General features: G+C 44.9%; 2 protein-coding genes and 1 pseudogene across 2 annotated transcripts; 1 reads left to right on the plus strand and 2 right to left on the minus strand.

Moving 5' to 3' along the window:
* The first annotated feature begins 4906 nt into the window (after window positions 1-4906).
* On the plus strand, window positions 4907-7051 carry LOC120680006 (pentatricopeptide repeat-containing protein At3g02490, mitochondrial-like). Its single transcript, XM_039961685.1, has one exon. It carries the CDS (start codon window positions 4969-4971, stop codon window positions 6769-6771), a length of 1803 nt encoding a protein of 600 aa, XP_039817619.1. The 5' UTR covers window positions 4907-4968; the 3' UTR covers window positions 6772-7051.
* A 15-nt stretch (window positions 7052-7066) lies between these two features.
* On the minus strand, window positions 7067-16963 carry LOC120680211 (annotated as a pseudogene).
* Window positions 16964-17209: 246 nt separating this feature from the next.
* LOC120680113 (26S proteasome regulatory subunit S10B homolog B) lies at window positions 17210-21952 on the minus strand. The gene is made up of 10 exons (XM_039961765.1): window positions 21730-21952; window positions 20430-20549; window positions 20022-20158; window positions 19737-19898; window positions 19535-19621; window positions 19363-19449; window positions 18835-18972; window positions 17920-18111; window positions 17746-17844; window positions 17210-17656 (listed from the first exon to the last, which is right to left on the minus strand). Exons 1-10 carry the CDS (start codon window positions 21833-21835, stop codon window positions 17582-17584), a joined length of 1203 nt encoding a protein of 400 aa, XP_039817699.1. The 5' UTR covers window positions 21836-21952; the 3' UTR covers window positions 17210-17581.
* Between the last annotated feature and the right edge of the window lie 5075 nt (window positions 21953-27027).

The raw sequence follows: 27027 nt of genomic DNA on the forward strand, positions 1-27027 counted from the left end.
GACGCCGCCAAGTCGCCCACGACGTCTTCCGAGCTCGCCACCTGCCTTCACTCTCGTTCACGCTCCCGTTCCTCGCCTTCTCGTTCCTCTGCTCGCCATGGACCGCGTTTGAGCAGCGAGCGCTCGTCGACCGATTTCGCGAGTCACTCACCATGGAATTCAAATCCCTCGCAACTGAAGCTTCTTCACCTTCCTAGCTTCCTTCCGAACCCCACCAAACCTATCCCCAGGTCCCCTCTCGCTGGGAATCAGAGGTTCCTCGGCCGCCGGTCACCAGTGAGCTCGAGCTCCGCCTCAACGCCGACAACCCACCTCCGGTCCCCGTTCTCTTCGCCCAGCAGCTCAAATCAACCCTAGGTGATGCACTGAAGCTCATGCTCCCCTTACTTTTCCACGTTCACCAAGTTTCCACGCTCGTTCTCGACCACGCCGCCGTCGGCCGAACTGCGTCGCCGCCGCCGCACGCTAAGCGCCCCGCTCGCACCGCCTTCCGCCCCGTTTGCGCGCGCACCAGGGCCGCCCGAGCCCTCTGCTGCTCACCCCGCGTCGCACCGCCGCCGCTTGACCCCGCCGCCGCCGGCGCAAGCGCGCTGCCGCCTCCCCTGCCCTAGCGCCGCCGCTGGCGCGACTGCGCGCCGCCGCCACCCCCGCGCCGCACCGCCACCGTGAGCCTGGGCGCGCGAGCCAAGGGCCTCGCCACCGCCCTGCTCGCCGTCGGCCGGCGCCGCCGCCGCGGCCTCGCCCCAGCGCCGCCGCGAGCCTGATCGCATCGCCCCCTCTCTGTTTTGGGTCACTGGCCAAAGGGGCCCACGGGTCAGGGATTAAAGGGATTTCTTTATTTTGTGTTTTATTTCGGCTGTAATTTGTAAATTCCATATAAATTCAAGGAAAAATGCGAAAAATATGAAATAAACTTTGTTGGTTTTGTTAGAGTAAGATCTATAGAGGAAAAATATCCACAATGGCAAAATGTCCTTTTTACCGCTGCAAGAATTTAGATTGTGTTTAGTCTTGCTTAATTAGTTTCCATAGATTTGTTAATCTAAAAATTATGAAATTTTTGCAGTAGCTTACTTTAAACATGAGTGATCCACCATAAAATTTTCATGCTCATAGGACCTAGTTTAGTATATGAATATAAAATGTAACCAAACTTAATTATGTGTATAAGAATAATAATATTTTTACATGTAAATTTTTATACAAATTATAAGAGGCAAATAATAATGTCTTGCTAGTCATATTTTATTTTATAGTAAATCATGCTCTAATTGATAATTTGTTCTCTAATTGTTTCTAGCACTAGGATTAAAGTTAATTATCACCATACCTGTGTCATTTTATGTAAATTGTTAATTTGTTTAATATTTATCTTCTAATTACAAAGTCAAGTGTGCATCTACTCATTGTCTCATATGCATACATATAGAGTCCGCGACCGAGGAAGTCGTATACGAGGTGATCGCGGAGCCGCAGGAGCAGACGGAGCCAGCCCCGCAGGAGTTTCGTGACGACCCGGCCCAAGGCCCAGTTGACACCAGCACTGAGCAGCAGCCCGCAGGCAAGCCCCGGAGAATAACCTATTAGTTTAACTTATGAAATGTTATATATATTTACTTGATTATGCATTAAGTTTCTAGGCGTTGAATGAAACCTTAATTGCATGATCCCTAGGTTCTCTTGGTTTTATACTAGTATGGATAAGTCGATAGCACTGCTATGCTTAAATAAGTCTCGGTAGAAGTCGAGTGATTTCCTATCACTCGCGAGCTATAGGGCAAAAGTCGAGTAATTTCCGGTTACTCGCGAGATTTATAGTTATCTTTATATTCCAGTATATAAGATATGGAATGAATGGAAATTTGAGACCGGACGGGGAAATGATGATGAGATATAGGTATGGCAACAGGACAGGGTTTCTGGTGTCTTAGCCCCGTCTGTGTCGGTTAAGGACCATACCGTTGTCGGCCCTGCTGATCATGTTTGAATTGTACTAACTGCATGCCGGGAGTAGGAGGTAGTCGAAACCGGTAAGCCGAGTACTGCCTCATCTCGAAAGTACAGGATTCCAACTCACCTCCTGGGGTAGTCGAGTAGTCGCGAAGAAATAGGGTTGTATATGTTTACTTTTGGTGGTCTCACGTTGAGCTCGGCTGACCATATGATGGTGGGGCGGTCCTGTAGTTCGAGGAGGGGAGGGGAATGGTTGGTCCGTATGGTCCGACGGGGCTAATACGTGCCGTATTGGTTAGGTCCACCTTGCAAGGTTAAATCGAATCGATTCGCCGTCAGTCGCTCTCGGACATGAGCACCTTGATCCCCGAGTCACATCGTAGTAAGATTATGGAAGTGAATGAGATGATCAGTATAGTTGTACCTAATCAATTGTTTTTCCACACTGATTGGTATAGATATGCAAACTATAGAAAATAGGTATCATTCCTAATCTTGAGCTAAAATATTGAAAGTAAGGACTCACTCTTAATTGCTTTTCCGCAAAACAACCCACAGCCAGAAAGCCATGCATGTCTAGATAATGGGCTATGTATACCCATAGTCGGGTAAGTCTTGCGGAGTATTAGTATACTCAGGGTTGTGGCTCAAACTATTTCAGGTCAGGATGAGATCGACTTCTGTCCTTGTTGTGCTAAGTTTATACAGCTTGGCGCGGATGGTTGGGAGGTGGCCGGACCAGATGTTTAGTCCTTGCTAGTTTTCAAATCACACAACCGTGGGCTGAGTGTGTGATTCGATACTGCGCTACATGTTTTATAGACGTCAGGTTTCCTATGTCGGACTCTGTTTTAAAGTAAAGTTGTTCTTGTATATTATTTATGTATTCAAACTAGGTTTGTAGAACTTAATGTACGCTACTCGGTATTGTAATCGTATTCATATGTGCTCGTCATGTTTGTACTGCCTGCGCTCACCTTCGCGTGGGACTACTGGTGTTTGTTTCGATCGGAATGTCGGTTTCGAAAGGACTGTCAAATTAAACCGTTAAGCCAAATGTGCCTGATGTGTTCAAATGATGGCCATTTAGCTTAATTTGAGTTTTAATTTGGCGGTTCTGTCACAATGATGAAGAGCTAGCTCTGAGTAGCGTAAAATAGATCAGCTGTGATACTTTCAGAAGATCTTTTTTTCTTTCTGATGTGAGCTGTGATATTTTGCTATTGGGTTTGATGTCGGTGAGCAAGTGGGTGTTCTCATCGGTGCCAATCTATTGAAGACAAGATGAGAACGACGAGTTCTACCTTCGAAAGAAGCATCTTCGGTGCAGCAAGACTTTACTGGAATTTTGTGCAAACTAGCATGTGTAAGTGCGCGCTCGCCGCTTGTAATGGTGAGGTCTCAATCGGATGGTAAACTTGCTGACTAGTTACTGACTTCTAACACCTATGTATTAGTCTATACTCCCTTGGTTCTAAATTATAGATCGTTTAACCACTCGTTTTATTCAAAACTTTATGCAAAATATTATTTATTTTATCGTGGTTTGCTTTATTAAGACAAGTTCTTTAAGAATGACTTAAATTTGATTATGTTTGTATAAATTTTTTGAATAAGACAAATGATCAAACTTGAGGTTAATCACCTATAATATGTATTCACTTTTTGTTCCAGATGAAACACATCCCTTCTTTCTTTTCATAAATTTCTTGTTACGTCATCATTTTTATCTATACGACAACTCATTTAACAAAATTGGACCCGTTTAGTTTGATTGGCTGGATGGCTGGCTAGTTTTGCCTGCCTGCTGCACCGTGTCGGCACTCGATGGCTGGCTGGCTGCTGCACCAGCCAGCCGAACGGGCGATTGACACTCGTCTGAAACCAATCCGACTCTAAATTCGATATGCGGTCATACTCCATCCACGTGGCCTCGGTCTTCATCACCAAATTCTTCAATCTTCATCGTATAAAATTTATCCTAAGGCAGCTACTGTACGTGTGCGGGTGCTTAGTTACAAATTGTACAGTAATTTTGCATCGTTTTCCGTGACCATCTCTTCTTTCTTTCTTTCTTTTATTTTATAAGAGAGGGGCGTGGCAGAAAGAAAATGACGGCGACATAAAAGTCGTGATTTGTGGTGGGCACTGGTGCTAATCTTGGACTTTGGAATTATGCGGGGCCGCACGAAGGTGTCGCCGTGTCGGAGAGCCTGGGGCACAGGAGATTGACACGATAATCCGCGATAGGTCATTGTCTAGTTTTAATTATACTCATCCTCCAACTCATCGTGATGTAAACAGAATTGAAAGCTGTGGTGCAACAAGACAACACGCTATACTTGTTACGACTAGACAACACGTTGTACTTGGGGCACAGTGTGTTGTCTAGTTGTGTGACGTAAATTAAACAGGATTAAAACCTGTGGTGCAACGAGTCGATCTGACATCGTGGACAGGACAAAAATATATGTATTCTACGGCAAAATAACTTCGGTTTTTGTTAATATGCAGAAATTTAAATAGGTTTGCGCGCTAGCAAGCTGCGGACACACATACAAGTTCGGTTGTGTACTTGTGTTTGGGTTACAATGGTACCCGCCAATAATTTGTGGTCGCAATTTTAACCATCGGTTCAGTTTCTAAAAAATGCGAATGAATTACATTCAACGAAGAATCATATCATATAAAAATTTTAGGTATATAAAATATAATTTTTTTGAAATAATGTATGATTAAATCTACAAATGTTTGTCCTTTTTGTGAGGAACAGGAAAGTGCAAACTTCTGTGAAGTACTCCGGATACGAAAATGGCTAGAATCACAAATGCATACGCATCTGGCTGGCAAGGCGGGTTGGGCTGAGTCTGGCGATAAATGGGCATCGATAGGCCGGCCCAAGACAAACAGACAACCCAACCCAAAGCTCATTAACGGGCAAAACCCCCCAACCCATTTCCAAACCCCTCCCTTCCGTTCCGCCTCCCTTTCCCCTCGCTCCTCCTCGCCGCCGCCATGCTCCGCGCCGCCCTCACCTCCGGCGGCGGCCGCCTCGCCGCCATCCTCCCCCGACACCATGCCCGCCTCCTCTCCTCATCCTCCACCATCGCCGCCCTCTTCTCCGATCCCACCCCTCCCGCGGACCCCGCCGCCGCGATCCAGTCCGCCGGCGTCGATCTCTCCCACCCGGACACCGTCCCCGCGCTCCTCCTCGACCCGGGGCTCGCGGGAAACTACCCCGCGGCCTCCCGCTTCTTCTCTTGGGCCGCCTCCGACCCCGCCGCCAAGGCCGCGCTCAACTCGCGGTCCTTCAACTCCATGCTCCAGCTCGCCGCCGCGCACGGCGACGCCGACCGCTTCTGGTCTCTCGTCGCCTCCATGCGGTCTAGGGGCTACGGGATCTCCAAGCCCGCCTTCCGGGCCGCCTCCGAGAGCTTCCGGGCCAAGGACATGGCCAGGGACGCCGACCTGCTGCAGGAGGCATTCGCCGCGCACGGCAGGAACGCGGCGGCGGCCGAGGTATGCAAGATTCTACGGGCGCCGGGCAAGGATGACACCCAGAAGCTAGCCATGCTGAGTGAATCGAGTGTTGAGGTGACTGATGAGCTGGTGGCATTAGTGGTGGAGAAGGTCGGGCAGTTCCCGCAGCAGGCGATGGTGTTCTTCCGGTGGGTGGAGCAGACAGCTGGAGCTGGGATAAGTTGGGGCAAGGTTTACAATGCGATGGCCAAGGTTCTCGGCCGTGAGGATCGCATCGAGGAGTTCCGGGAGGTCCTGCGGAAGATGAGGGGCAAGGGGCTTGAGATGGATCGAGATGTGTATGTTACTGTCACCGACAGGTTCCTCAAGAGGAAGATGGTTGAGGATATTGTGGACCTGTTCCAATTCATGACAAGCAGACCGGAGAAGCTCTTGAGGGATGATTTCATATTCTTGCTGAAGAAGGTCCTAGTGACTGGTGACTTGGATCTCAAGTTGGTGACGAGAGTCTTGCGGTACTATCGCCATGTGGGCAGCAAGGTCAAAGACTCAGCTTTTGATTCTGTTCTCAAGTCGTTGAGGAGTGTAGGGAGGCTTGGGGAGAGTGGCAGAGTTCTGAAGGCGATGCAGGAAGGTGGTTTCGAACCGGATAGTACTGATCATGAAAAGGCTGTTCTTGCAATGTGTGATGCTGGCAATCTGGAAGAAGCACGGAATTATTTGACTGGTGTGGAAGAGTCAGGGCATAAGTTGGGTCCAAAGATATGGCCTTGTTTAGTTCAGAAGTATTCTCTTGGTGAAAATGTGGATACAGCAGTGTCGTGCTTCCATGAAATGCTGGAAAAAAGCGGCAGCGAGAATGTGGGTTCTACTCTTGAGGTGCTGGTTTCTGGATTGCACAAGAAGAAAGGGGCGAAGGAAGCATTCAAAGTTCTGAAGAACATGGTAACAGAGAAGGCTGTGGTTCCTTGGCAAACTACCTACAAGTATTTGATCCACAAGTTAATCCGCCAAGGACATCTGAAACCAGCTTTTGAAGTGCTAGGTTTAATGAAAAGCCATGGTTATCCACCTTTCGTTGATCCTTTTATCCCTCATATTTCAAAATCTGGGACTGTGGATGATGCCTTGGGTTTTCTGAATGCAACATCTTTGAGGGGGTTGCCGTCAAGAATAGTTTATGTGCGCTTATTTCAAGCTTTGTTCAAAGAAGAGAGGCATGAAGTTGCCCAACAGCTGCTTTCCCAGTCTCCTGCTGGCATCCAAAACCATGCAGATATTCGTGATATTTTCAATAAGCTGGAAGAACCTGTTGCAGCGGCCTTGGCAGAGGGTTGATACGTGGCTAAATTGAGTTTTTGATGCCCACATTTGGATGGCAAGCTGATACCAGAAACTTTAGATGAAATGCTTGCACTATTTCCAAAGAAATAAGTTACATTATTTTCTTTAGTTTCTTTCTGTTTCAGCCACATATTTCCATGCCTTAAACTGGCAGGGCCGTATGAATCAATAGCTGTTGTCTTTGTACTGCTTTGTTACTGGAAGATGCAAAAGATTGGTTCTTATCTTTCAGGATCGGCTACAACATGAAACATCTTGTGATATATTTTGACTATATACACAATTCTGCTTGAACTCCTAAATGGTAAACACTGAATTCATAAAATTTGTGACATGATGTCTGTGGCTATTTGTACAAACACTCTGTCCACATAGGCTGACCATCTGTATAAAAACTGGGCCGGCAGCTATAGTGGACAAGAGCTGAAACAAACTGAGACTGGCTAACTATCACAGATCATGTCTGCACCTGATAATTGCTGTCATCTTTTAATCTACCTGAATCAATAAATGCTCGTCTTATGCTGCTACTAGCTTTTTCCTGGAATTGCATTTCAAAAGAGCAGGTCAGTCATCAGTGTTGCTGCTGTTCCAGATCAAAGACAGTAATTTACCGAGTTGCATGTTGTTCAGGGTTGAACTACACTAGTTACCAATAGATGATTAGTTACTCTGAACATCTATCATTTGTGTGCTGAATTAGCAATTTATTCTTGGGGTTGTAACACCCCAGGTGTTAATTACCTGTAATTAGGATTAATCATGTGTTTAACATCATCATTAGCGTTAATCGTGCTTGTAAAAAAATTTTGGATTAAATTTTTGTTAGCTTGTTAACACATGAAATGATGTCTAGGTTTCAACCCAATAAAACATGCTTTAAAAACAATTTTGAAATTTTTGTTCAAATCAACTTTTGCCTAAAACCAAAGTTGTAGAGTTTGGAGTGGTGAAAAACTTTCGTGTTATGATTTTTCAAGTTTCAGCACAAACTTTGAAGAAAACTTTTGATTTCGCTTTGAAAAGGACATTAATGAGTTGGTTTCAAAATTTCAAATTTTAAATTATGATTTAATCTTCAAATGAAATTTTGCCTGAAACAAAAGTTGGAGGAAATTAAATTTTGAACAACTTTCATTCTTGGAATTTTTCGAGTTTCTATATGAAATTTTGAGTTTTGGACGGTCAAAATCGAGCTGAGTTTCATTGAATCTTTTTCTTCCAGTGTTTATCTGCTCGCGGCGCTCATGCCGCCCACGCGTCGCCGCCCGGCGAGCCTCGCCCTCCACGCCACGCGTCGGCCGTCGCGGCAGACGTCGTCACGCCTCGAAGCTTCGCCGCTCTCCTCGACGTTCGTAGCCTTTTCCATTCGTTCTCCTCCTTTCCTCGAGCTCAGACGGAGCCGAGCTCGTGCAGCGCATCGCCGAGCCCTGCGCCAGCCACCCCTCACTGTCCTGCCGCCGATTTGCTGCGCCCTAGGCCACCTCGCTTCGCCCCACACCTGCTCCACTCCTCCTAGAGCCGGGCCGAGCCCCTGCTCGCGCGCCAGAGGCGCCGCCGCGCACCATCAGCGCCGTCGCGCCCCTGCTTCCGTGGAGACCCCTCTCTGGCCGCCCCAACCCCGTCCGAACCCACCAATGGGTAGCTCTCGACCTCCTCGTGCTCATCCACCCCTCCATCGCCGCCGGTGAGCACCCCACGGCCGGAATCGGCTCAGTCACCACCCGCCACCATTGGAGCCGCCCGGAGCTCCTGCTCCCCGTCGACCCTCCCCTCCAGACCACCTCCGCTCGAGCCGAGCCCCGGAACGGCTCCCTCTCGGCCCACTGAAGGTCCCCAACCCATCCTTGCTCGCCCAGCCTCGCCGGACCGCCGCCCCACGCCGCCACCGCCGCCGCCAAGGCCCTGCTCCCGCCTCGGGCCCTCCTCCGGCCATCCCGGCGTCAACCGAGACCACCCGCAGGTAGCTCTCGCGTCCCTCGTACTCCCACACCCTTTCCTCGTCGCCGGGAAGCCCTCCCCTCGCCTGAATCGCCGTTCTCCATACTCCTCTTCTCAAAAATCGCGACCAGGGACCCCACGCAGCAATAGGGACAAATCCAGGGGGTTTTCTGCACAAGTATAGACTCAAAGGAATAGTGCTGCGAAAGGTTCTTTTATAATACATTGGCTGAAATTTTGAAAAATCGTAGTAAATCATAGAAAAATCAGAAAAATGCAAACTAAAATTTGTTGGATTCCTTGTTCTAAGATCTAAAACTTTCTTTATAAGTTGATATTCAGTTTCTAAATAGTTTTTGCTCTATTTTTAAATGTTGTTTTAAGTGGTTGCAAGCTTTGAAAATGCATAGTAAATAGTAGAAAAATGGTAAAAAGGTAAAACCAGTTGGGTTTGTTTTTTTTTGGTACGTAGAACTTAGTAAAAATATTTAAACTGCTGTGTATTTAATGTTTTTATGATGTATTGATTTAATCATGAGTAATGCTTTTTTAGCTTGTTTATTTAATATCTGCATTTAGGAAAGTCGAAAAATTATGAAATTTATGCAGTAGATTAATCTTTACATGTTTAGTGCGCTGTAAAAATTTCAGAACCAGAAGCCGTGTGCATGTTTGTAAATATATTTTTGTTCAGTTTGTCTTGTTGAGGCTAAAATAAATGCTTTATGTTATCAATAAATGTTGGTTAATTGTTTTTACACTTCTTCTTAATAGCTTATCATGCTGGTAAAATTTGGTTACCAGTTTATGATTGCAAGTTAAGTTTTTACTTTTTGTTTGGTTCCTAGTGTAGTTTTCCTGGTATGCGGTTACTAGGAAATGCTTGTTGCGTGTTAACTCATTTGAGATCATATGTGGTTTGCTTTATATGGCTTGGTTCAGTTTACATTTCAGGTGGTTGCGTATAGAATCAAAATATGGGTTGCTTTCATATCGCTTGGTTCTATGTGTTTTTTAGTTGAATAGAAGTCCCTAGTTATTTCCATCTTGCTTATGTTTGTTGGTTAAACTAAATGAAAACCTTAGTATGTTCTCTTGCTCATACTTGCTTGCCAGTTAACGAAGTTCTAATCTAACCCTTCTTTCTTTACATGTTGCTTGGCTTTTCTAAATGAGTTTAGTAATGCTTTTAGGAAGGAAACACTTCAGGCTAAAATACTTGAATGAACTCTCGTGTTGTAGCACCAACCCAGTTTGCCTTTTGAGTGTGTATGCGGTGCTTGCTCGATAAATGATTGCCCAGTCATGTCTTTCCTTTAATTGCATTTGCATCGTTGCATATCATCTAGGTACGCTAAATGTGCGACACGTGGAACCGGAGGGCAATGTTGAAGCCGAGCTAGAAGATGGTGCACGGGTGGACCAATCCAGAAGACGGAAGGACCGACTGGAGTGCATGCTTGGACTGGATGATGTCAAGCCGGTGCAAGACTACAAGCTAACTAACTGACTTTGTGTCAAACCCAGGCAAGCCCCGGAGCATAACCCCTAATTTGAGTATTCAATGTTTATTTAAGTATATTGTGCATTTATGTTTTTAGGAGTTGTATGGAACCCTAGTATGCATGTTTCTCCCTAGGTACCTATGGGTCAATACTAGTACACAGGTGTCGTTAGTATTGACATGCTTAACTAGGATCCGGTAGAAGTCGAGTGATTGCTGTCACTCGCGAGCTATAGGTTTCTGTTACTTATGATAACGTGGCTTGAGAATGAATCAATGAGAAAAGAGAAATGGAGACCGGGCGGAGATGATTTTGGTTTTGGATATGGAATGGAGGGAAAGTTAGCCTCCGCCTGTGTCGATTGAGGACCGTACCGTTGTTGGCCCTGCTGACCGAGTTTGAACAGTACTAACCACATGCCGGAAGTAGGAGGTAGTCGAAACCGGTAAGCTAATTACCTGATTTGCAACGATACTTTGAATCGCGACCTGCTACTCTGGGAGTGGAATGATGACGGGTGTTGGAGTGTATGTCGCCTCCGGGTTCTCTGGGAGTTCGCCGTGAGGGACCCTTCACCCGGGTTTTGGCAGACGTGGTTCAGACGTCGGGGTGATGATGGGAACAGTTGACATGTGTGGTCCGGCGTGGCTGCACGTGTCGTGTGAGTTAGGTACACCTTGCAAGGTTAAATCGGATCGATTCGCCGTCTCTCTCGGTTAAGAGAACCTTGGTCACTGCGTCACATCGTAGTAAAAGATTGAAATGAGATTGGAAAGTTGAGGTTATGAGATATGACTGTGGTACTCTAAAAAGATAATATTATCAACCATGCGTGCTCTAGATATTCAGACAAATCTAGCTGGTATTTGTATGATAAATTCGAGCTAAAATATTGAAAGTAAGGATCCACTATTAGTAGCTTTTCAGCAAAACAAACCCAGAGCCAAAAGCCTGCATGTCTTGGAGTCGGCTAAGTATATACCATAGTCGGGTAAGTCTTGCTGAGTATTAGTATACTCAGGGTTTGTTGTTACCCTATTTTTTTCAGGTAGCTACTGCTGGCTGGAGCTAACCAGGATTCACATCGGTGGGCTCGATGTGACGTCCTCACGTCATCGTAGTAATCGTTGTTTTTCTAAACTAAACTTTTATTTAATTTCCACTGCATTTTGAACTCTGATATTTTACGTAAACTTGTTTGTAAGTTCTGCTTGTAAATTAACTTTGAGAACTTCTGTCTGCTTGTAATCATCTGTGCTCGCCTTCGGGTGAGACTTCCGGTGTTTTCGATCCTTAACCCAGCAGGCTGCCGGATTACACCGTTTTAAGTGCGCGGTGGCTTGATTAATACTTAAAATGATAGTTAGCACACTTAAGCCGGTTTAATTTGGGCGGTTCTGCCACAGGAGGCAACCAGTTGCCTTTGAAAGGGTACCTTTTCTTGATGTAATCTCCTTTTCGACTTCTACAAATATCTCCCTCAACCTGTTGGTGGAATTCGCAATGACATTCTTTGCAGCCTTCTTCTGGTGCTTAGCGCCCTTCAACCAGGCAACCCCTAATAACACCTTGAGGCTGCAGGTGTTTGGTCTCAAGGCTGTGCTCGTCATGTGGTACTTCAACTGGATCTGCAATATCAGCAGACACTGTGACCTGACAATTGGAGGTAAAACATGGGACTGCTTTGGACAAAAACAGTTTTGGTTATCTTACACTGGAGTAGTCTTCATGCTGGATGCCTTGGAGGGTCATCACCTCCTCGATGACCCAGCCTTCTTGGTTTGGTAACTTATATTTTTGTTGAGTGGTCGTTGCTTCCCCTCCATATCTTGACAAGCTTTTGTCAAACCTAAAGCTGATACGCCTTTGGTATATGTCCCGGTTCAGCAGCTCCCATTCTGTCGCGGAGTAATCAACACAACCAGCTCTCTCCATCACTTTATGTTCCAGTGAACCTCCGGAGAACATCTCCATCAAGCCACTGATCTGCAAATGCATAATTACTGAGATTTTAGCAGATTCTTTTGCATTGCATTATATAAAAGTTCCAGAGATGAGTCCACTGACAAGATCACAAGACAGCAAGACTCACGTCAACGAAAGAACTGCTGAGTAGACTTCTGACATTTTTACATCATCGTTGGCCAATAGAGATCCTTCTTCGTAGGGAAGCTCTTTCAGTTCAGATTCTTTATCAATTATCTCACCCTTCTGTTCCAGACCTGATGACCGCATTTTCCATATTGCCATGATAATCCTGACAGAAATGTTTGATATGTTAACACAAACATGTCAAGAAGCCTATTGCAAATACTTATAGAAACATGAGAGTTGACTCGATGCTTTGTAGAACCTGAAAGAAGTATAGTGATCTACCAGTAAGGAATATAATGATAATAAAAAGGAATTTATTATTAATTTACTGCACTATTCCCGTTCCTGAAAATATGAGTAGGATGAATTGATATTGGTTATCCAACTATGTATGTGCGTTTGTAGAGTCCAGAGAGGTATTTGTGTACCTGTGGGGGTTGGCAATCATACTACTCTCTCTGTCCTTAACAAGTCATTCTAATCTTATCCTAAGTCAAACTATTTTAAGTTTGAGCAAATTTATACAGAAGATATATCAATATTTATGATACCAAATGGGTATATTTTCATTAACTTGGTCAAGTTAGTTTGACTTAAGATAAAACTAGACTAACTTGTTTTCTGGGGATGGAGGGTGTATGGTAAGCAGAAAACAACACCAACTATACCTTAAACAATCTATACAACGAAGAAATTCCAGGTATTTTTTCCATCATGTCAACCATGCTGCCTCAGTACAAGTTGATTATTGAAACTATTACATCAGGAGTTAGGAACACAGGATAAAAAGATATAGTAAAGTATTTATGATCCTTCTTATTTAAAATCATCTGAACCAAATGGCGTGATAATGATCAATAAAATCAGGTTCTTAACTATAATTGTCTCAAACAAATGCATAATATGGTCCAATATCTCTTCAGAATTCTGCATATCAACATGAAAATTAAAACAAGGCTACCTCATACCATACCTGTGAGCATCATTGAATGAAACAAATGTCTGGAAATGGAATTTCAGTCTTCCTTGAGGATCCAATGTTTTGGCTCCATGCCTAGCTTCAAGACCTCTGTCTTTGCGAAGGATGATCATCAAGGATGGATTGCCAACTGTTGCGAGTTTCGGTGGAACAACCTGGATATCATCGATGTCTTCCCAAAGAAAGAAAAATTTTGTTTTCCGGCCAAATATATTGGCATAAAATCCAGCTATTCTTGGGGAAAGAAAGAGCCGCCCCTATTAAAATGATAAATACCTCAGTTATTGGTTAATCTGACCGAAAGCAGGGGCAAAGGATAAAAATGAGATAACAAGTTGCAGCATCAGTGTGCTACACAAATCATCAAAAGGTGTACATCGATGACCCTATTTCACTCAGAAACATGGTACATAGACTTCATGTGCAATGTTTACATTGATTTATTTCACATATGCAAGATCCAGCACTGCATATTGCGTGATGAAAATAAATGATAATAACGTATTCCAAGACAGTATCTCCTATTCTGAGCAAAAATTCAGCTGTACCGTGAAGGCATAACATTATTACCTGAAGTGGCATTTTCCGTTTTAGATGGCAAGTAAAATCGTCAATGAGGAATTCTTCAGGGGGAAGGCTAAAGAGCTTACGGAATGCTGAATTTGTCTGTGCTGAGCGCAAGTGAATCTGAACATTCAGTCATGCAAGTTTAGTATTAGAATGCATTGTGGTGGCACTAAAACAAATTTGGAGAACTTTTTCCTCGAATTTTGAACAACTTGTACCTTCTTGCCAACTTCTTTCCCCATTTTTTCTAGATAATCCAAAACAACTTCAGTCCCCCGTGAGTTACTCAAAAAGATCCGCAGATGCAATTTTGGCTGGTGCCCTTGGGGAAACCTTCCAGCAAGAGGAAGCCACATGTCACCCAAATCTGACAAATTATTTTTTACAAAGTTGACTTCTGTTTGACCAATAGGAGTTTCATTGCTTGGACCATCTGAATCATGCACAACCACGTCCAACCTTGCTGGAGGGTCATCCATCGCATCGAATTCAAATATCTCTATATAGTTGAAAAATCAAAGAATCAAGTAAATTCTTAGAAGATCAAGAGCTACTTTTATCGTTAAGGTTAGAGGAAACTCAACGCAGAACCGATGCTTACCGTTCCATTTTGGTTCAGACGTCTGGTACTTGACTGAGCTAGTTTTCCTCTTTCCATTGCAGGTGAAAACTACATAAGGATCAGGCAAACCAGGTGTACCAGCACTTACTACACTACTTCCCTCAATAAGTGCAATTGTCAATAACCAACCATCTCCATGAGCTTTGACTCCATGATCACTACCTAATATTATTGAAATAATGAAAATGCAAATTAGATGTCTTCCTCATAAGGGAATGAAGAACTTCACAATTTGCAGAATGAACCATATTTTCGAATATGAATAATTTGCTCTTTTATATCATCTAGAAGACTCAATTGAGAAAATATTCACTTCATTCTTGATTAACATCTACTAGATCGTCCATCACAAAGACAATTAAGCATCCGCTGCTTTTAGAATAGGGAGATTTGTTACCGCGCTGTTTCCAGGCTTGCAAAAAACGTCTCCCTACTTTGATGATATTATGCCCCTGAATGATCAAAACGATACAAAATACAACCTCTCCAATGGAATCTGGAAGATCAATACCAAAGTATTCAAGTCCCCCATGCACCATATTGGGTTTGGCTAGATGAAGATGTGTAATAATATACAGTGCTGTACTGAGAGAGAATATGAATGCGAAGCTCCCAAGGAAGCGGGCAGCCAGCTTCCAATTTGATTCTTTCTGCGGTTGCAGAGAAGCTAAGATTTTATCTTTGCTATTAGCATCACCAAGCTCAGCTACCTTGACTTTCCGGGACAGTACTTCAGAAAACTGTGAATATCCTTCTGCAAGGCCTTGTCTTGTCCCATTCTCGATCATTCCTTTCAGCATCGTACTCTGAACAAAGTTCAGACGCCAACTTACATTAAGTTGTGTGGTTTGTTCTTCAGAAGCAGACTGGGGACCCGGTATTATACGGTACAATATCTCCACCTTGAAACAATTACCACAAGGAACGTCAGGAGTGTTAACACTAGACAAAACTGCAAAAGAATTTCCAGATGCCTTCAAGTATTTCTGCTCTTCAGTTGCTTTAACAGATTTAACTAATTTGCTTGCAGCCTTTGTGTAAGTTAATGTTCTTTTCAAACAATTCTCACTATTATCATGTTTCCAAGGCTCGATGTTAAATCCACTTGTTCCTTGAAGTTCGGCAACTTCTGGCCAGAAATCTGAATTTGCAGTAAACAACATTGAATTCAGTTCAGCTGGTGCGATGCTGTAAGATTGATCCACTAATACACCACCAGGCAAATTTGCCGGCATTTCACAAGCTTGGTCTTTGGACTCCATAGTTTTCTGTAGTTCGTGAAGACTGGCCTCAGGCGGCATGCAATTCTCTCCATTTTCACGAGCGTCAGAATGCATTTTTGCATCTCGAAGCTGGTCTGTGACAGGACCGGATGCTACAGAATGTGCAGCATCAGCAGATTTCCTGAAGTATCAAGACATGACCTCAACTACTGATGATGTATCAGCAATGGGGCTACCGTCATCTTCTTCAGGCTCCAGAAGAATGGACTAATCTGTGTTGACACAGGATGGTGGCCCTGTGCTTCTAGAGCCTTGCTGCTCCATGATGCTTTGGTTCAAACCATCCAAACTTCTGAGGGATGCCAGAACAGTTGTAGATTGGGGACAGAGACTCTTGAATCCGAAAAAATCAGTCAATTAGGGAGCCATTGCTCAGGGAAGTCGCGAATTTTACTATAAACAATTGGAGCAAGGCAATATGATTTGATTTCCCTGGACAAGTAGAGTTCCTATTATGAAGTGTAATCCATGTATAACATCCATTCTCCTACCCGCATTTCCTTGGATTCTGTTTCGATTGCTTTGGATACTATTACGCGACGAAGCATTGATTTGACGATTCCATGGCAAGAGGGGAAACGGATGGGAGTACCGCGCCTCTTCCTCCTGAACTTGCCGCCGTTCCTGGGCTGGAGCTGGTACCACTTGGTGCCGAGCGAGAGGTCATCCGTCTCCATGATCGCCTTGAGGGGCTGCCGCACCCGCCCCAGGAACTCGGCGCCGAAGAAGCGGTCCTCGTTGAGCACGGAGACGACGAGCTCGTCGGCGACGTCGCCGACGAGGAACCCGAACTCCTCGTCCCACACGGGGCTGAGGCTCCGCTTCACCACCGTGGTCGCCCGCGGGCGGCGCCGCCCCAGCTGCAGCCGCACGTAGGGATCGCTGGAGCCGTTGAGGTAGATCGCCGGCAGGCCCCGCGCCTCCATCACGTGCACGCGCAGCAGCATCGGCGCGTCGTGGTGGCCGGGCTCCGCGCGACCGGGAGGGCCCGCCGCCGCCGCCGGCCTCGCCATCTGTGGGGCCTCGCGAGACGAGACGAGCGGGTGAGGCGGTGCTCGGTGAGAACGGGAGAGATCGAGCAATGGCGGGCGATCTGCGGCCTCCACGGAATTGGGGATTCGGATGAGGCGAAAGGTGGGGGATTACCCGCGGCCGTTTGAATTCGAGACGTGTTTATCCCGTGGCGCATTTTCGCCCCGGGCCTGTTCCGAGAAACTTGGGCTGCCTCAGGTTAAACCGAGATCATTCGGGAGCAGCAAAGAATCGTATGCACTAAAACTAGACAACGTGGTGCAAAAATCTAGAGGGTCCAACGCCAAAAAAATTAGATTCCGTTTGGAGCCCTGCATAAGCTGGAACTTGTTCTTACGAAATACGCAAAAATCATGCACTCCATACAAATTGAATTCCGCGTGAAGCAAGCAGGGAGGGGACATCGCAATTCAAAGATGAACACAAACTAGCCTCTTTTTTCTTACTCTTACCGAGCAGGCAAGCACACTGTCCAAGTACATGGAATGATGGAAATAAAACTGCCCGAACAAGAGTTACCAGACTAATACACAGGGAAGCTGATAACGTATGATGATCACTGAAGCAAAGAGCAACTGGTTCAAAATTAGTAAATTCTCGAATGGTTTCTCCCAGTGGTCAGCTTGACAATCCTCCTCACTACGATTGTGAATATCAGAAAAAGAGAGTAGTGTCCTGGAGCCTGAACATAAATAGCCAATTTCTTTCTTGCTTTGGCATGGTGATGGCTGAGCTCCCCAGTGATACACAGCATATGCATTTGTAGCAAAATCGCACGTTACTACTCTTTCCCAAAGTCTGCGCTGTAGTGAGCACTCGATTCCAGCTTCTTTGCATCATTCAGCTTGCGCACAGCCTGAAATGAAGTTTGTAGGGATTTTGTGAGTCAACACCTGACCACCAGTTTGTTCAGGTACAGATAGAAAAGGTGTGTAAAAATCGCACCTTCATGAAGTCTTCATGGACCACATAGTCCCTTTCTGCCCGAATTGCAGCCATACCAGCTTCGGTGCAGACATTCCGAAGATCAGCCCCGTTGAAACCCTAAAACCAGACGAGAGTTAGGAGAACTCGACAACAAGTTTAAAGAAGTTAGACACAACCATACAATTAACTCACTTCTGCAAGCTTCACGACAGCTTCGTAATCAATTTCCCCATGTTTGGCAATACCAGCAGCATGAATTTTAAGAACTTCCATTCTCGCCTGCTCGTTGGGTAGTGGAATCTCAATCTTCCTGTCTAAACGTCCAGGACGCAGGAGGGCTGGGTCCAAAACATCAGGTCGGTTCGTAGCCATGATCATCTTAACCTGTTCAAGCAAAAACATCCTTGTCAAAGCTAAAATGCATACAGAACCAACAAAATACAATGTGTGCTGTGCAATATTTTTAGAAAAAGAAGGCACAACGAGTGTCATCAGCTTAATTGTGCCAAGCCCACAAAACCGATAACAAGTAGGTGGATAGATCAATAAATCAATATTATATCTAGGACTCTAAAGGTCGTATCCTGTTACTAATATCTTCAATCAGAGTTGATTCAGGTGTCAACGGACCATGCAGAACCTAACCAGGAATAGAAGATCCCAAAAAACAAGAACATCGCCATGGATCGATATATTTCCAAATATCTACATCAACTACATGATCAATTGGGAGAACAATGCAACAAAAACAAACCTTAAGTCTGTCCACCGATAAATCAGTGTACACAAACAATAAAGCAGCATACAGATATTGTACCTTTAGGAATACAGTATTCCAATTGTTAAATAAAGTTTCATTATGTTACAGATCCATTATAGTATCAAACAGCATTGCTCAACAGTACTACAGAATCAAGCAGATTGGATTGACCCCACAAAATCGAGAAAATACACTAACAAATCACATGAGAATGATACCCAGATGTTATATATCCAAGAAATGTGGAGTGCAAAACTTTGCTTAGCTCCACTTGCATCTGCAGATTGTATTAATATACCTAGAAAACAATATGAGCAAATATCAACATATCAAATAACAAAGTTTACCTTCCCAAGCTCATCAAATCCGTCTAGCTGGTTAAGGAGCTCCATCAACGTCCGCTGGATCTCACGATCAGCACTAGTTCCCTCACTAAACCTTCGCCCACCAATGGCATCAATTTCATCCATGAAGATGATGCATGGCTAAATAAGAATAATTTGACATGAAAAAAATTATTAGAACAATTGAAGTAAGATGAATGACTGAATGATGCTACAGATTAAAAGGTAAGGGAAGTGCATTATTGATTTGGTAGAGTACTAGATCAAATGAAGTCATTGGTCCCAGTGATTACTCGGTTTTAGAAACGAAACATATGTTTCATTTCATGTTGACAGGAAATATGATTTAATTGCAAAACATATTCAGCAAATAAACTATTGTAAATATGAATTGATGGCACAATATATTCATCATTAAATAAATATGCATCGTTGTTAGAGGATAAGCATCCTCTATTACGCCCATGGTAGGCCTTCCAGATAATGAATAGTCAGTTCAGAATTCAGATCCAGCAGAAATAAGGTACTTACTTGGTGATCTCGTGCATAGCCAAACATTTCTCTAATCAAACGAGCACTTTCTCCAATGTACTTGTCAATAATAGCACTTGAAACAATCTGTTTCCAAGATCATATAATGTAAGCATTATATTGGAAGTGTAAGAAAGACCAAATGCTATTGATGAAGTGAAAAGCCACACACCTTCAAAAAGTTGGCATCGATGTTACTGGCGATAGCCCTCGCCAATAGTGTCTTCCCAGTCCCTGGAGGACCGTAGAGTAGGACGCCCTAAATGAGTAAAATAAACAAAACATTGATTTCCACAAGTCAGAACATTCCATGTTACCTCTTTTGCCTCATATGCATAATTTGGGGTCTAAGAAAAAATATATATTGCATTTACCTTAGGAGGCTTAATTCCCACCCGAAGAAAGAGTTCAGGGTTCATAAGCGGTAACTCAATGGACTCCCTGAGTTCTCTAATCTGATCAGACAAACCGCCTACAGCAGAGTAACTGACATTTCCAGGGTCTTCATGAAGCATGTTGTATACCACAGGATCAACCTAAAGGATTTTCATTCCATGTAATCAAAATCAACTTTTCTATATAACCATTGATCTTATTATGGAAATCTAAGAATAGTATAACCAAAAAATACATAAAATGATTCAGACAAACAAATATACCTCCCGTGGTAGAGTGCGCATTATTGTCAAGGTCGTCATGTCAAGTACAACACGAGTTCCAGAAGTCAACTTCTCCTTGTCCACTTTACTTCGGCAACCAACCACATATCGGGGACCACTGCTGGCCTTCACAATGACTAGAAGAAATAGGTGTTTCAGTTATTTATTTTTTGTAGTATCAATGAAGAAAAACAGAAGCAAAAAAGTGATATTCTCAAATTTCATATAGAGGTGCCAACGAAAATGATCGAGTTGTGAACTAAGAACGATAAACCCGTCTTTGTTAGTTATTACAAAGTCAAAAGGGGCAGCAAAAACTGGTAGATAATAGTGGGGCTGAAGAGACCACTCCCAAGCCACTGTTAACCAAATACAGTTCAAAACACCAAGAAAATACTTTTTACTTACAACGTTCATTATCTAGAGGCCGGAGGACCTCTCCAATTATTTGACCCACGCTTTGCAGCGATTTCAAGTCGTCTTCAGTCTTGGCAAAGTCCTTCTTTGCATTTTTTAGGCTTTCTCTCACTGCATGTAAAAGCAAAAAACAAATCAAGCTAAATAAATTGGGAGAAGGTTTTCAGAGAACAAGCAAACTTCTTAGATTACCCCCAAGAACAAAGGCCATTTTTAGCTCCAAGGCTTATAATTTTGTGCAGAACTTACTAAGGAAAAATATTACTAGACCACAGCAGCCTAGTAACAACAAACTTATCCTGTAGCTTTTTTCTATATTAGACTAATAAAACAGAAACAGAAGCTTCAAATGTGAAAAATCTTAAACCGGTATACTGGGATGAGGCACAATACAAACTTATGATCACTTATTTACATATTATATTACCAAATGGCACTTGGTACACAGCATATTATACCCTGGCTTTCAATATACCACATTACCACATAATCAGATACAAAGACCCCAAGCTTGGACTAGAGCATTTATACCATACAAATTCCTTACCAACAGATTTATCAGCATCCAGGCCAGTGGGACTAGTCTAGGATTGCTAGACCTATAACTTCGCTCAATCTGAGCTACAAGTATAAAACATGAATACCATAAAATTTCTAACCCCTCAAACGAAATCAACCTAAATAAAATGCATCAAATACACGAGCAACAACCTCTACGAAACTTAACTATTGATGCTCCAACAAACATCTCTAGTCTTTCATTGTCTAACAGCAAACTCTTGAATGCCAAATGAGCGAAGCTACCGAGTGATCAACAAATACTGCGTGGCTCAATCAGGTCGGGGGAAAATATTGGGCCCAATTATCCCCCACAACTACCGAGGTTGACCAAACTAGACCTAAGTTCACTTCACACCTGCAGAACTTCAGATCCACATCAAGCGCCCAGCATCCACACCACCAGATTCAGTGCCCCAAAACCCAAATCTACCGAATCAACAGCCCGAGTCAAAACTCCCAACACCCGAGTCCCCGATCTAACAACGAAGCGCATCGCCAACACAGACGGTGACCCCTAGTAAAACCTCGAAATCGCCGAGTGCGCCGCACCGTGGCTAGCGAATCTTACCTCCCCCAAAAAAAATAGCATCCAAACCTCGGACTAGATCCCTCGCACACAGCCACTAAGCCCCTAGAAAGCGGCGGGAATCGGGCCGCTCCGAACCCTAGGGAGACCGGGATCGAGCAGGGTGGGTGGGCGACGGGGGGGGAGCCGGGGGCAGCGACTCACCGGTGCCGACGCGCGACTCGAGCTCCCTGCAGTTGAGCAGCTTCTTCCGGTAGTCGGTGATGGCTGACCGGCGGCGCGCGGCGGCGGCGTCCTCCCCGTCGGCCATCTCGTCCTCCCGCAGTCTCGGCCTCGCTCTCTCTCTCTCTCTCTCTCTCTAGTTTTGCTTCCGTCCCAAGAAGAGAATCGCGCAGGGCTCCATCCGCTTCCGCCGGTTACGTAAAACAAAATTTATTTCCGCCTCCCTCGTCTTAAGTAACTGCGGAGCGGACTCTGCCGCTGAAAACGTAAAGGAAAAAAAAGTTAGGCTCTAAATCACGAGGCAAATATAATAATGCTAATTAATCTATGATTAATTCATAATTAGCAGATAGTTACTGTAGCATCACTGTTGCAAATCATAGATTAAGTAGACTCATTAGATTCGTCTCGCGATTTACAGCCCATCCATACAAAAAATTTTGTAAATAGACTTCATTTAGTACTCTATGAATGTGTCAAAATATTCGATGTGACGTTTTTTTTGTATTTACGGAGTTTACAGGTAAAGATCTAAACAGGGCCCGAATTCTTTTTTTCTTCCTAGATCATAAAACCGGTTATTTAGACTCTTCGAACTTCCGAAACCATTCGCGCGACCTTCTTTGAGCGGTTTCAGGGTGACGTGGCAGCGATTTTCTTTTTTTCTTTTATATTTATTTTGACAGAATCTTTGAAAAATCATATTAAATTAAAAAAATGATAAAATAGAAAATTTAATTTTGTTGGACTCCACATGAGTAGATCTATGCAATAAACATATTATATAATATACTTTAGTATAAATTTTTGCGGTAATTTTATATATATACTTTTCTGTAATTAATTCATAGATACAGTTTCCATTGTCTAATTATGGTGAAATTTTTATGGTGGGCTAATCATTATATGATGGAGTTGTAGTAAAAATTTTATGATTATAGGATCATGTATGACTGAGATATAGATTTATCTTCTAAGTTTATCTATAGATTCGTCTAAATTTATCTAAGTTTATATAGATAAATTTATATCTCAGTCATACATGATCCCATAATTATAACATTTTTACTACAGCTCCACCATATAATGATTAGCCCACCATAAAAATTTTACCATAATTAGACAACAAAAATTGTATCTATAAATTAATTATAGAAAAGTATATATATATAATTACAGCAAAAAATTTATACTAAAATATATCATATAATATATTCACTGCGTAGATCTACTCATGTGGAGTCTAACAAAATTGGATTTTCTATTTTATGATTTTTTTGTGATTTAATATGATTTTTCAAAGATTCAGTCAAAATAAATATAAAAGAAAAAGAAAAAACCACTGCCACGTCACCCTGAAACCGCTCAAAAAATGTCGCACGAACGATTTCGGAAGTTCGAGGAGTCTAAATAACCGGTTTTGTGGTCTACGGAGGAAAAACAGATTCGGTCCAAAGTTGAGGGAGGCAGAAATGACTTTTTCCAAATGTAAAACCTTTTGCAAGTGTGGTGGGCCGTGCTTCTTTGGGCTAGACGGCTAGTGGGCCGGGCTGAATTGTTTGTTTCATGACCACGGAAATTGCTCGCGCTCGCCGCGTCGGACTCACACCAGACCCTGACGTCTTATCCTCTAGCTACAGCATATCGAGGTGGAGAGGAGGCGATTGGCTTGTCGGCGTCGATTCCGCCGGCGCCTCCTCGCCTCCGGCAGCCGTTCCGGCGTTGAAGATGGGGAGGGGCTGCGGGGTCGGTGGCCGATGTATATTACATCTCCTATTATCTTAGGACTTGCTAGGTTAGGGTTAGTGTCCTTCGTTTCGGTGTTGCCGATGCCAAGTCCAGTTTCCCTCCATGGTGATGTGGATGAAGGCGACGGCGATGATGCTGGCGACTTCTTCTGCACCACAGGTTGGAGGTATGTTGTCCACTTATCCGAGAAAATCGGGTTGGTGTTTGCTTTCCCGCTGCCGCGGTCTTTTCCCCTTTTGGGTTGCTTTATCAGCCGACGACTCGGGGTCGCCTGCGTAGCTTGAGGCGGTTAATCCTGGAGCTTTCGGCGATGCGACGGCCAATGGCCGTCAAATACTGCCTGTGCGTTCAACGTTCCAAGGGCAGATCGAAGTTTTCGATGTGCCAATCATTGCGGCATCAAAAAACTTTAAAGCTTCTTCGTCGAGATGGGACCGGCTTCAAGCTGCAAGCTCGGCGTGTTCATCTGTCAGCAGAGGTGGCCCGACGAGTGGTGGCTCCGATCGTCGTTGATGAAGATGACTAGGTGGAGCTTACAAGGACCTATATGTAATTTTAGTTTTACTCAGGGACATTTTTGTAAGCAATAGAATGTAGCTTGTTATATAAATAAATGAAATACAACCTGGTTTCTCAGAAAAAAAAAACAGGCCCTGACGGCAGCCAACGCCGTCGTTTCACACCTTCTTATACAGTTATACTTTTGCGCTGCGCCGAGCAGAAATGTTAGTTCTTGCGGATATTTCGTGCTCCATGACAAGAGTAAGCATTCATTGTATGACACTGAGACATGTTTCTGTCATTTTATAGCTTTTTGTGCTTCGTAATTATACTATTTCCGTGATTCTTATCTCCTTTTTGATTAATAATAATGGATCGAGGCTCAAACGTCCCTCATAAAAAAAGATTAACATCGAGATTGAACCTTATACTAAATTTGCATCATGTGAATCGATCTTGAAGAAAAATTCAAATTCAAATTACCTCATATGGACAAGAGAGAACGAAGACACCACAGCCAAAAAGGACCTTATATTTTTATTTTTATTTTTTTGACGGTCACCGGGGGAGAGAATCCCCACCTGAATAATTCCATTGATAGGGTTTTTGGCAGCCAAAATCACATATTACAATTTCAGCATATTGGGGGAAAAACCAGGGAGAGAAGAGAACACCAACACCAAGGTACAACGATAAGAGATACGCAACTCACTAACTAACCACAGAAGAGTCATGTCACGAGCCGAAAACGACAACCGATCGCCGATTAACGCCACCACCGAACAACATACTTGCCGGCTACACTATGACCAATGCATCCCCACACCGCTCCTCGTAACTACGCCGCCCCACTGCCACCCTCCATCTGAGGGACCACCCAGTGGAATGGGGACTAAGAGAGGTGAAGGACACGCAAACCACAGTTTACCGGACACGACAGTCTCCTTTGAAGTTGATGGCGACACCTACAGCACATCCGGGCTCCACGTACAACCATCCGACGCCATCCAAGGGGAGGAACCCATGAAGGGGGATGACAGTAGCGGTGGAAACACCACCCAACAATTGATTTAGTGGCACCACCAAGAAGAACGCCGACGAAGCAGAGGCGCCAGAGGAGGACATTCAACGAACCATGATGGCAGCCTGCAGCGAGTGCTCGCCTCGTCAATGAAGAGTCAGGAGGAGATAGAGCATAGACCTTTGAAGAAGCGGCGCCTAAACCGGCAGCTCCAAAAGAATGTGCGAGCGGCATGAGGGGATCTTCCAAAGCGATGCCTTCACCAAGGGAACGACGTCAAACCGACGCCGCCACCGCTAGACAGGAAGATCGGAATGGATTTTCGCCCGAAATCCCTCATAATGGAACTTGGCTTAGGGGATCTGCGGCGGCGCCTCCAGGAAGGAATGTGAAGCCCAAGGACATCACCGCCGCCGGCGCCGGCATTACACCGGGCAAAACTTCGCCCAGCACCCATCAATCACCAAGATCACACTGACAGCAACAAGATTTGACTGCTGTTGCTGAAGAACCGCACATGTGCGCGCGTTGCAGCGAGGCACCCCGCAGAAGAGGGCATCGGAGCGCCGGCTGCATGCGGCAGCCGCACAGCTGCGTCGTGCACCCCCTCCGACCGCGACGGATCCAGGCCAGCACGCCGCGCGGCGGATACACAGCCCGGAGCAAGCGAGCCCTCGAGCCGTGCCGGCCATCGTGCCCTAGTCCCGGCGCACGCAGGTCCGGGGACACCGCGCCGCGAGCCGCGCTGGCCATTGTGCCCCCAGCAGATCTGCGGGGGGGGGGGGGAGGGGGGGCAGGCCAGGACGGCCCTGGAGGTACCAGATCAGCAGCAGCTCCCAAGCCCCGGCGCACACGCAGGCCCGGAGACGCCGCGCGACGAGCCACACCGGCCATCAAGCCCCCAGCCGATCTGCACGGGGCAGGCCACGATGGCCCAGGAGGCGCCGGATCTGTAGCCACTAACACCTGATCTGCACGCCTCCGGCGAGAGGACGGCGGCAGCCTCCGGGCAACACGCCAACACCGGTGATAGGAGAGAAGGGGGGCAGAGGGGAGGCTGTGGAAGAGGGCGAGTCTTCAGGGGAAGGGGAGGGATGCGCCCGCCGCCGCCCTCATTGCGGCCGAGTGGACTTCCACCGGCGAGCTCCGGCGGCGACGAGGCGGAGGGGAGGAAGGAGGCGGTGCTCGGGGTGAGGGGGGCGGCGCCGCCCGAGTCGCCCCTGGGACGATGCGGGGGCCTTTTTCGCAATCGGTCAAGGACCTTATATTTGCGAACTGGTACGCTCAATTGGGCAGGTTTCACCATAAAAAATCTTACATGTGCTATTGTAGGAGTTCGAGTTCTCAACTCATCGCTGACATATTTCTGAATTTATTTTAGATTTTAATCGGTGCTATTCTTTCAGGCGTCGTGCCCCTCGATAGTGAGGCCCAAGTGGTGACTTCGTCATTCTCGAGGATCTGCCGACACAGTCTCTCAGATATGCTTATAGGGGTAGGGTTGCGTGTGTGTATTCATAGGGGCGAGTGTGCGTGCGTTTGTGAATGTCTGCGTTTGTACTGTGTTTCCAAAAAAAATCTTATATTTTCTTATCTCGAGATTGATGAAGTAATATTTATCTTTTTATTAATAAATCAAGGCTCAAGAGTCCTTATGGAGCAGATTTCATACGTATAATGAAAAAAAATCCAAATAATCCAAATTCACATTAGCTCATGTGGATAAGAGGGAACACAAGTATACAGCGGTCAAAACGTCCGCTCAATATCGACCAAGTACCACGGGTACCACGTTATCCACGAACAAAGAATAATACCGGTTAGATTCAGAAAATACGAGCAATTGTGCCGAGTCAATGACTCTGGATGAATAAATACTAGTTAAGCTACGTTAGTTACGAACATGTAAAACGTTGAGCACCCTTAACTTTATATAGTCGGGCAACGTGGCAAGATCTGACACCCTGGGACTCTTTTCAAAGCGTATCTAACTCCATGATAGAACATCG

Source organism: Panicum virgatum, chromosome 1K (genome assembly GCF_016808335.1).
Source record: "Panicum virgatum strain AP13 chromosome 1K, P.virgatum_v5, whole genome shotgun sequence".
Classification (NCBI taxonomy): Eukaryota; Viridiplantae; Streptophyta; class Magnoliopsida; order Poales; family Poaceae; genus Panicum; species Panicum virgatum.

Bases quoted from the DNA above. Each gene is read 5' to 3' on its own strand.
- LOC120680006 (XM_039961685.1), top strand. From the start codon at position 4,969: ATGCTCCGCGCCGCCCTCACCTCCGGCGGCGGCCGCCTCGCCGCCATC.
- LOC120680113 (XM_039961765.1), bottom strand. From the start codon at position 21,835: ATGGCCGACGGGGAGGACGCCGCCGCCGCGCGCCGCCGGTCAGCCATC. The intron at 19,622-19,736 runs GTAAATGCAATA...TTACTCATTTAG, and splicing joins TGGGAATTAAGCCTCCTAAG to GGCGTCCTACTCTACGGTCC. The intron at 17,845-17,919 runs GTGAGTTAATTG...GTCTGGTTTTAG, and splicing joins CTGTCGTGAAGCTTGCAGAA to GGTTTCAACGGGGCTGATCT.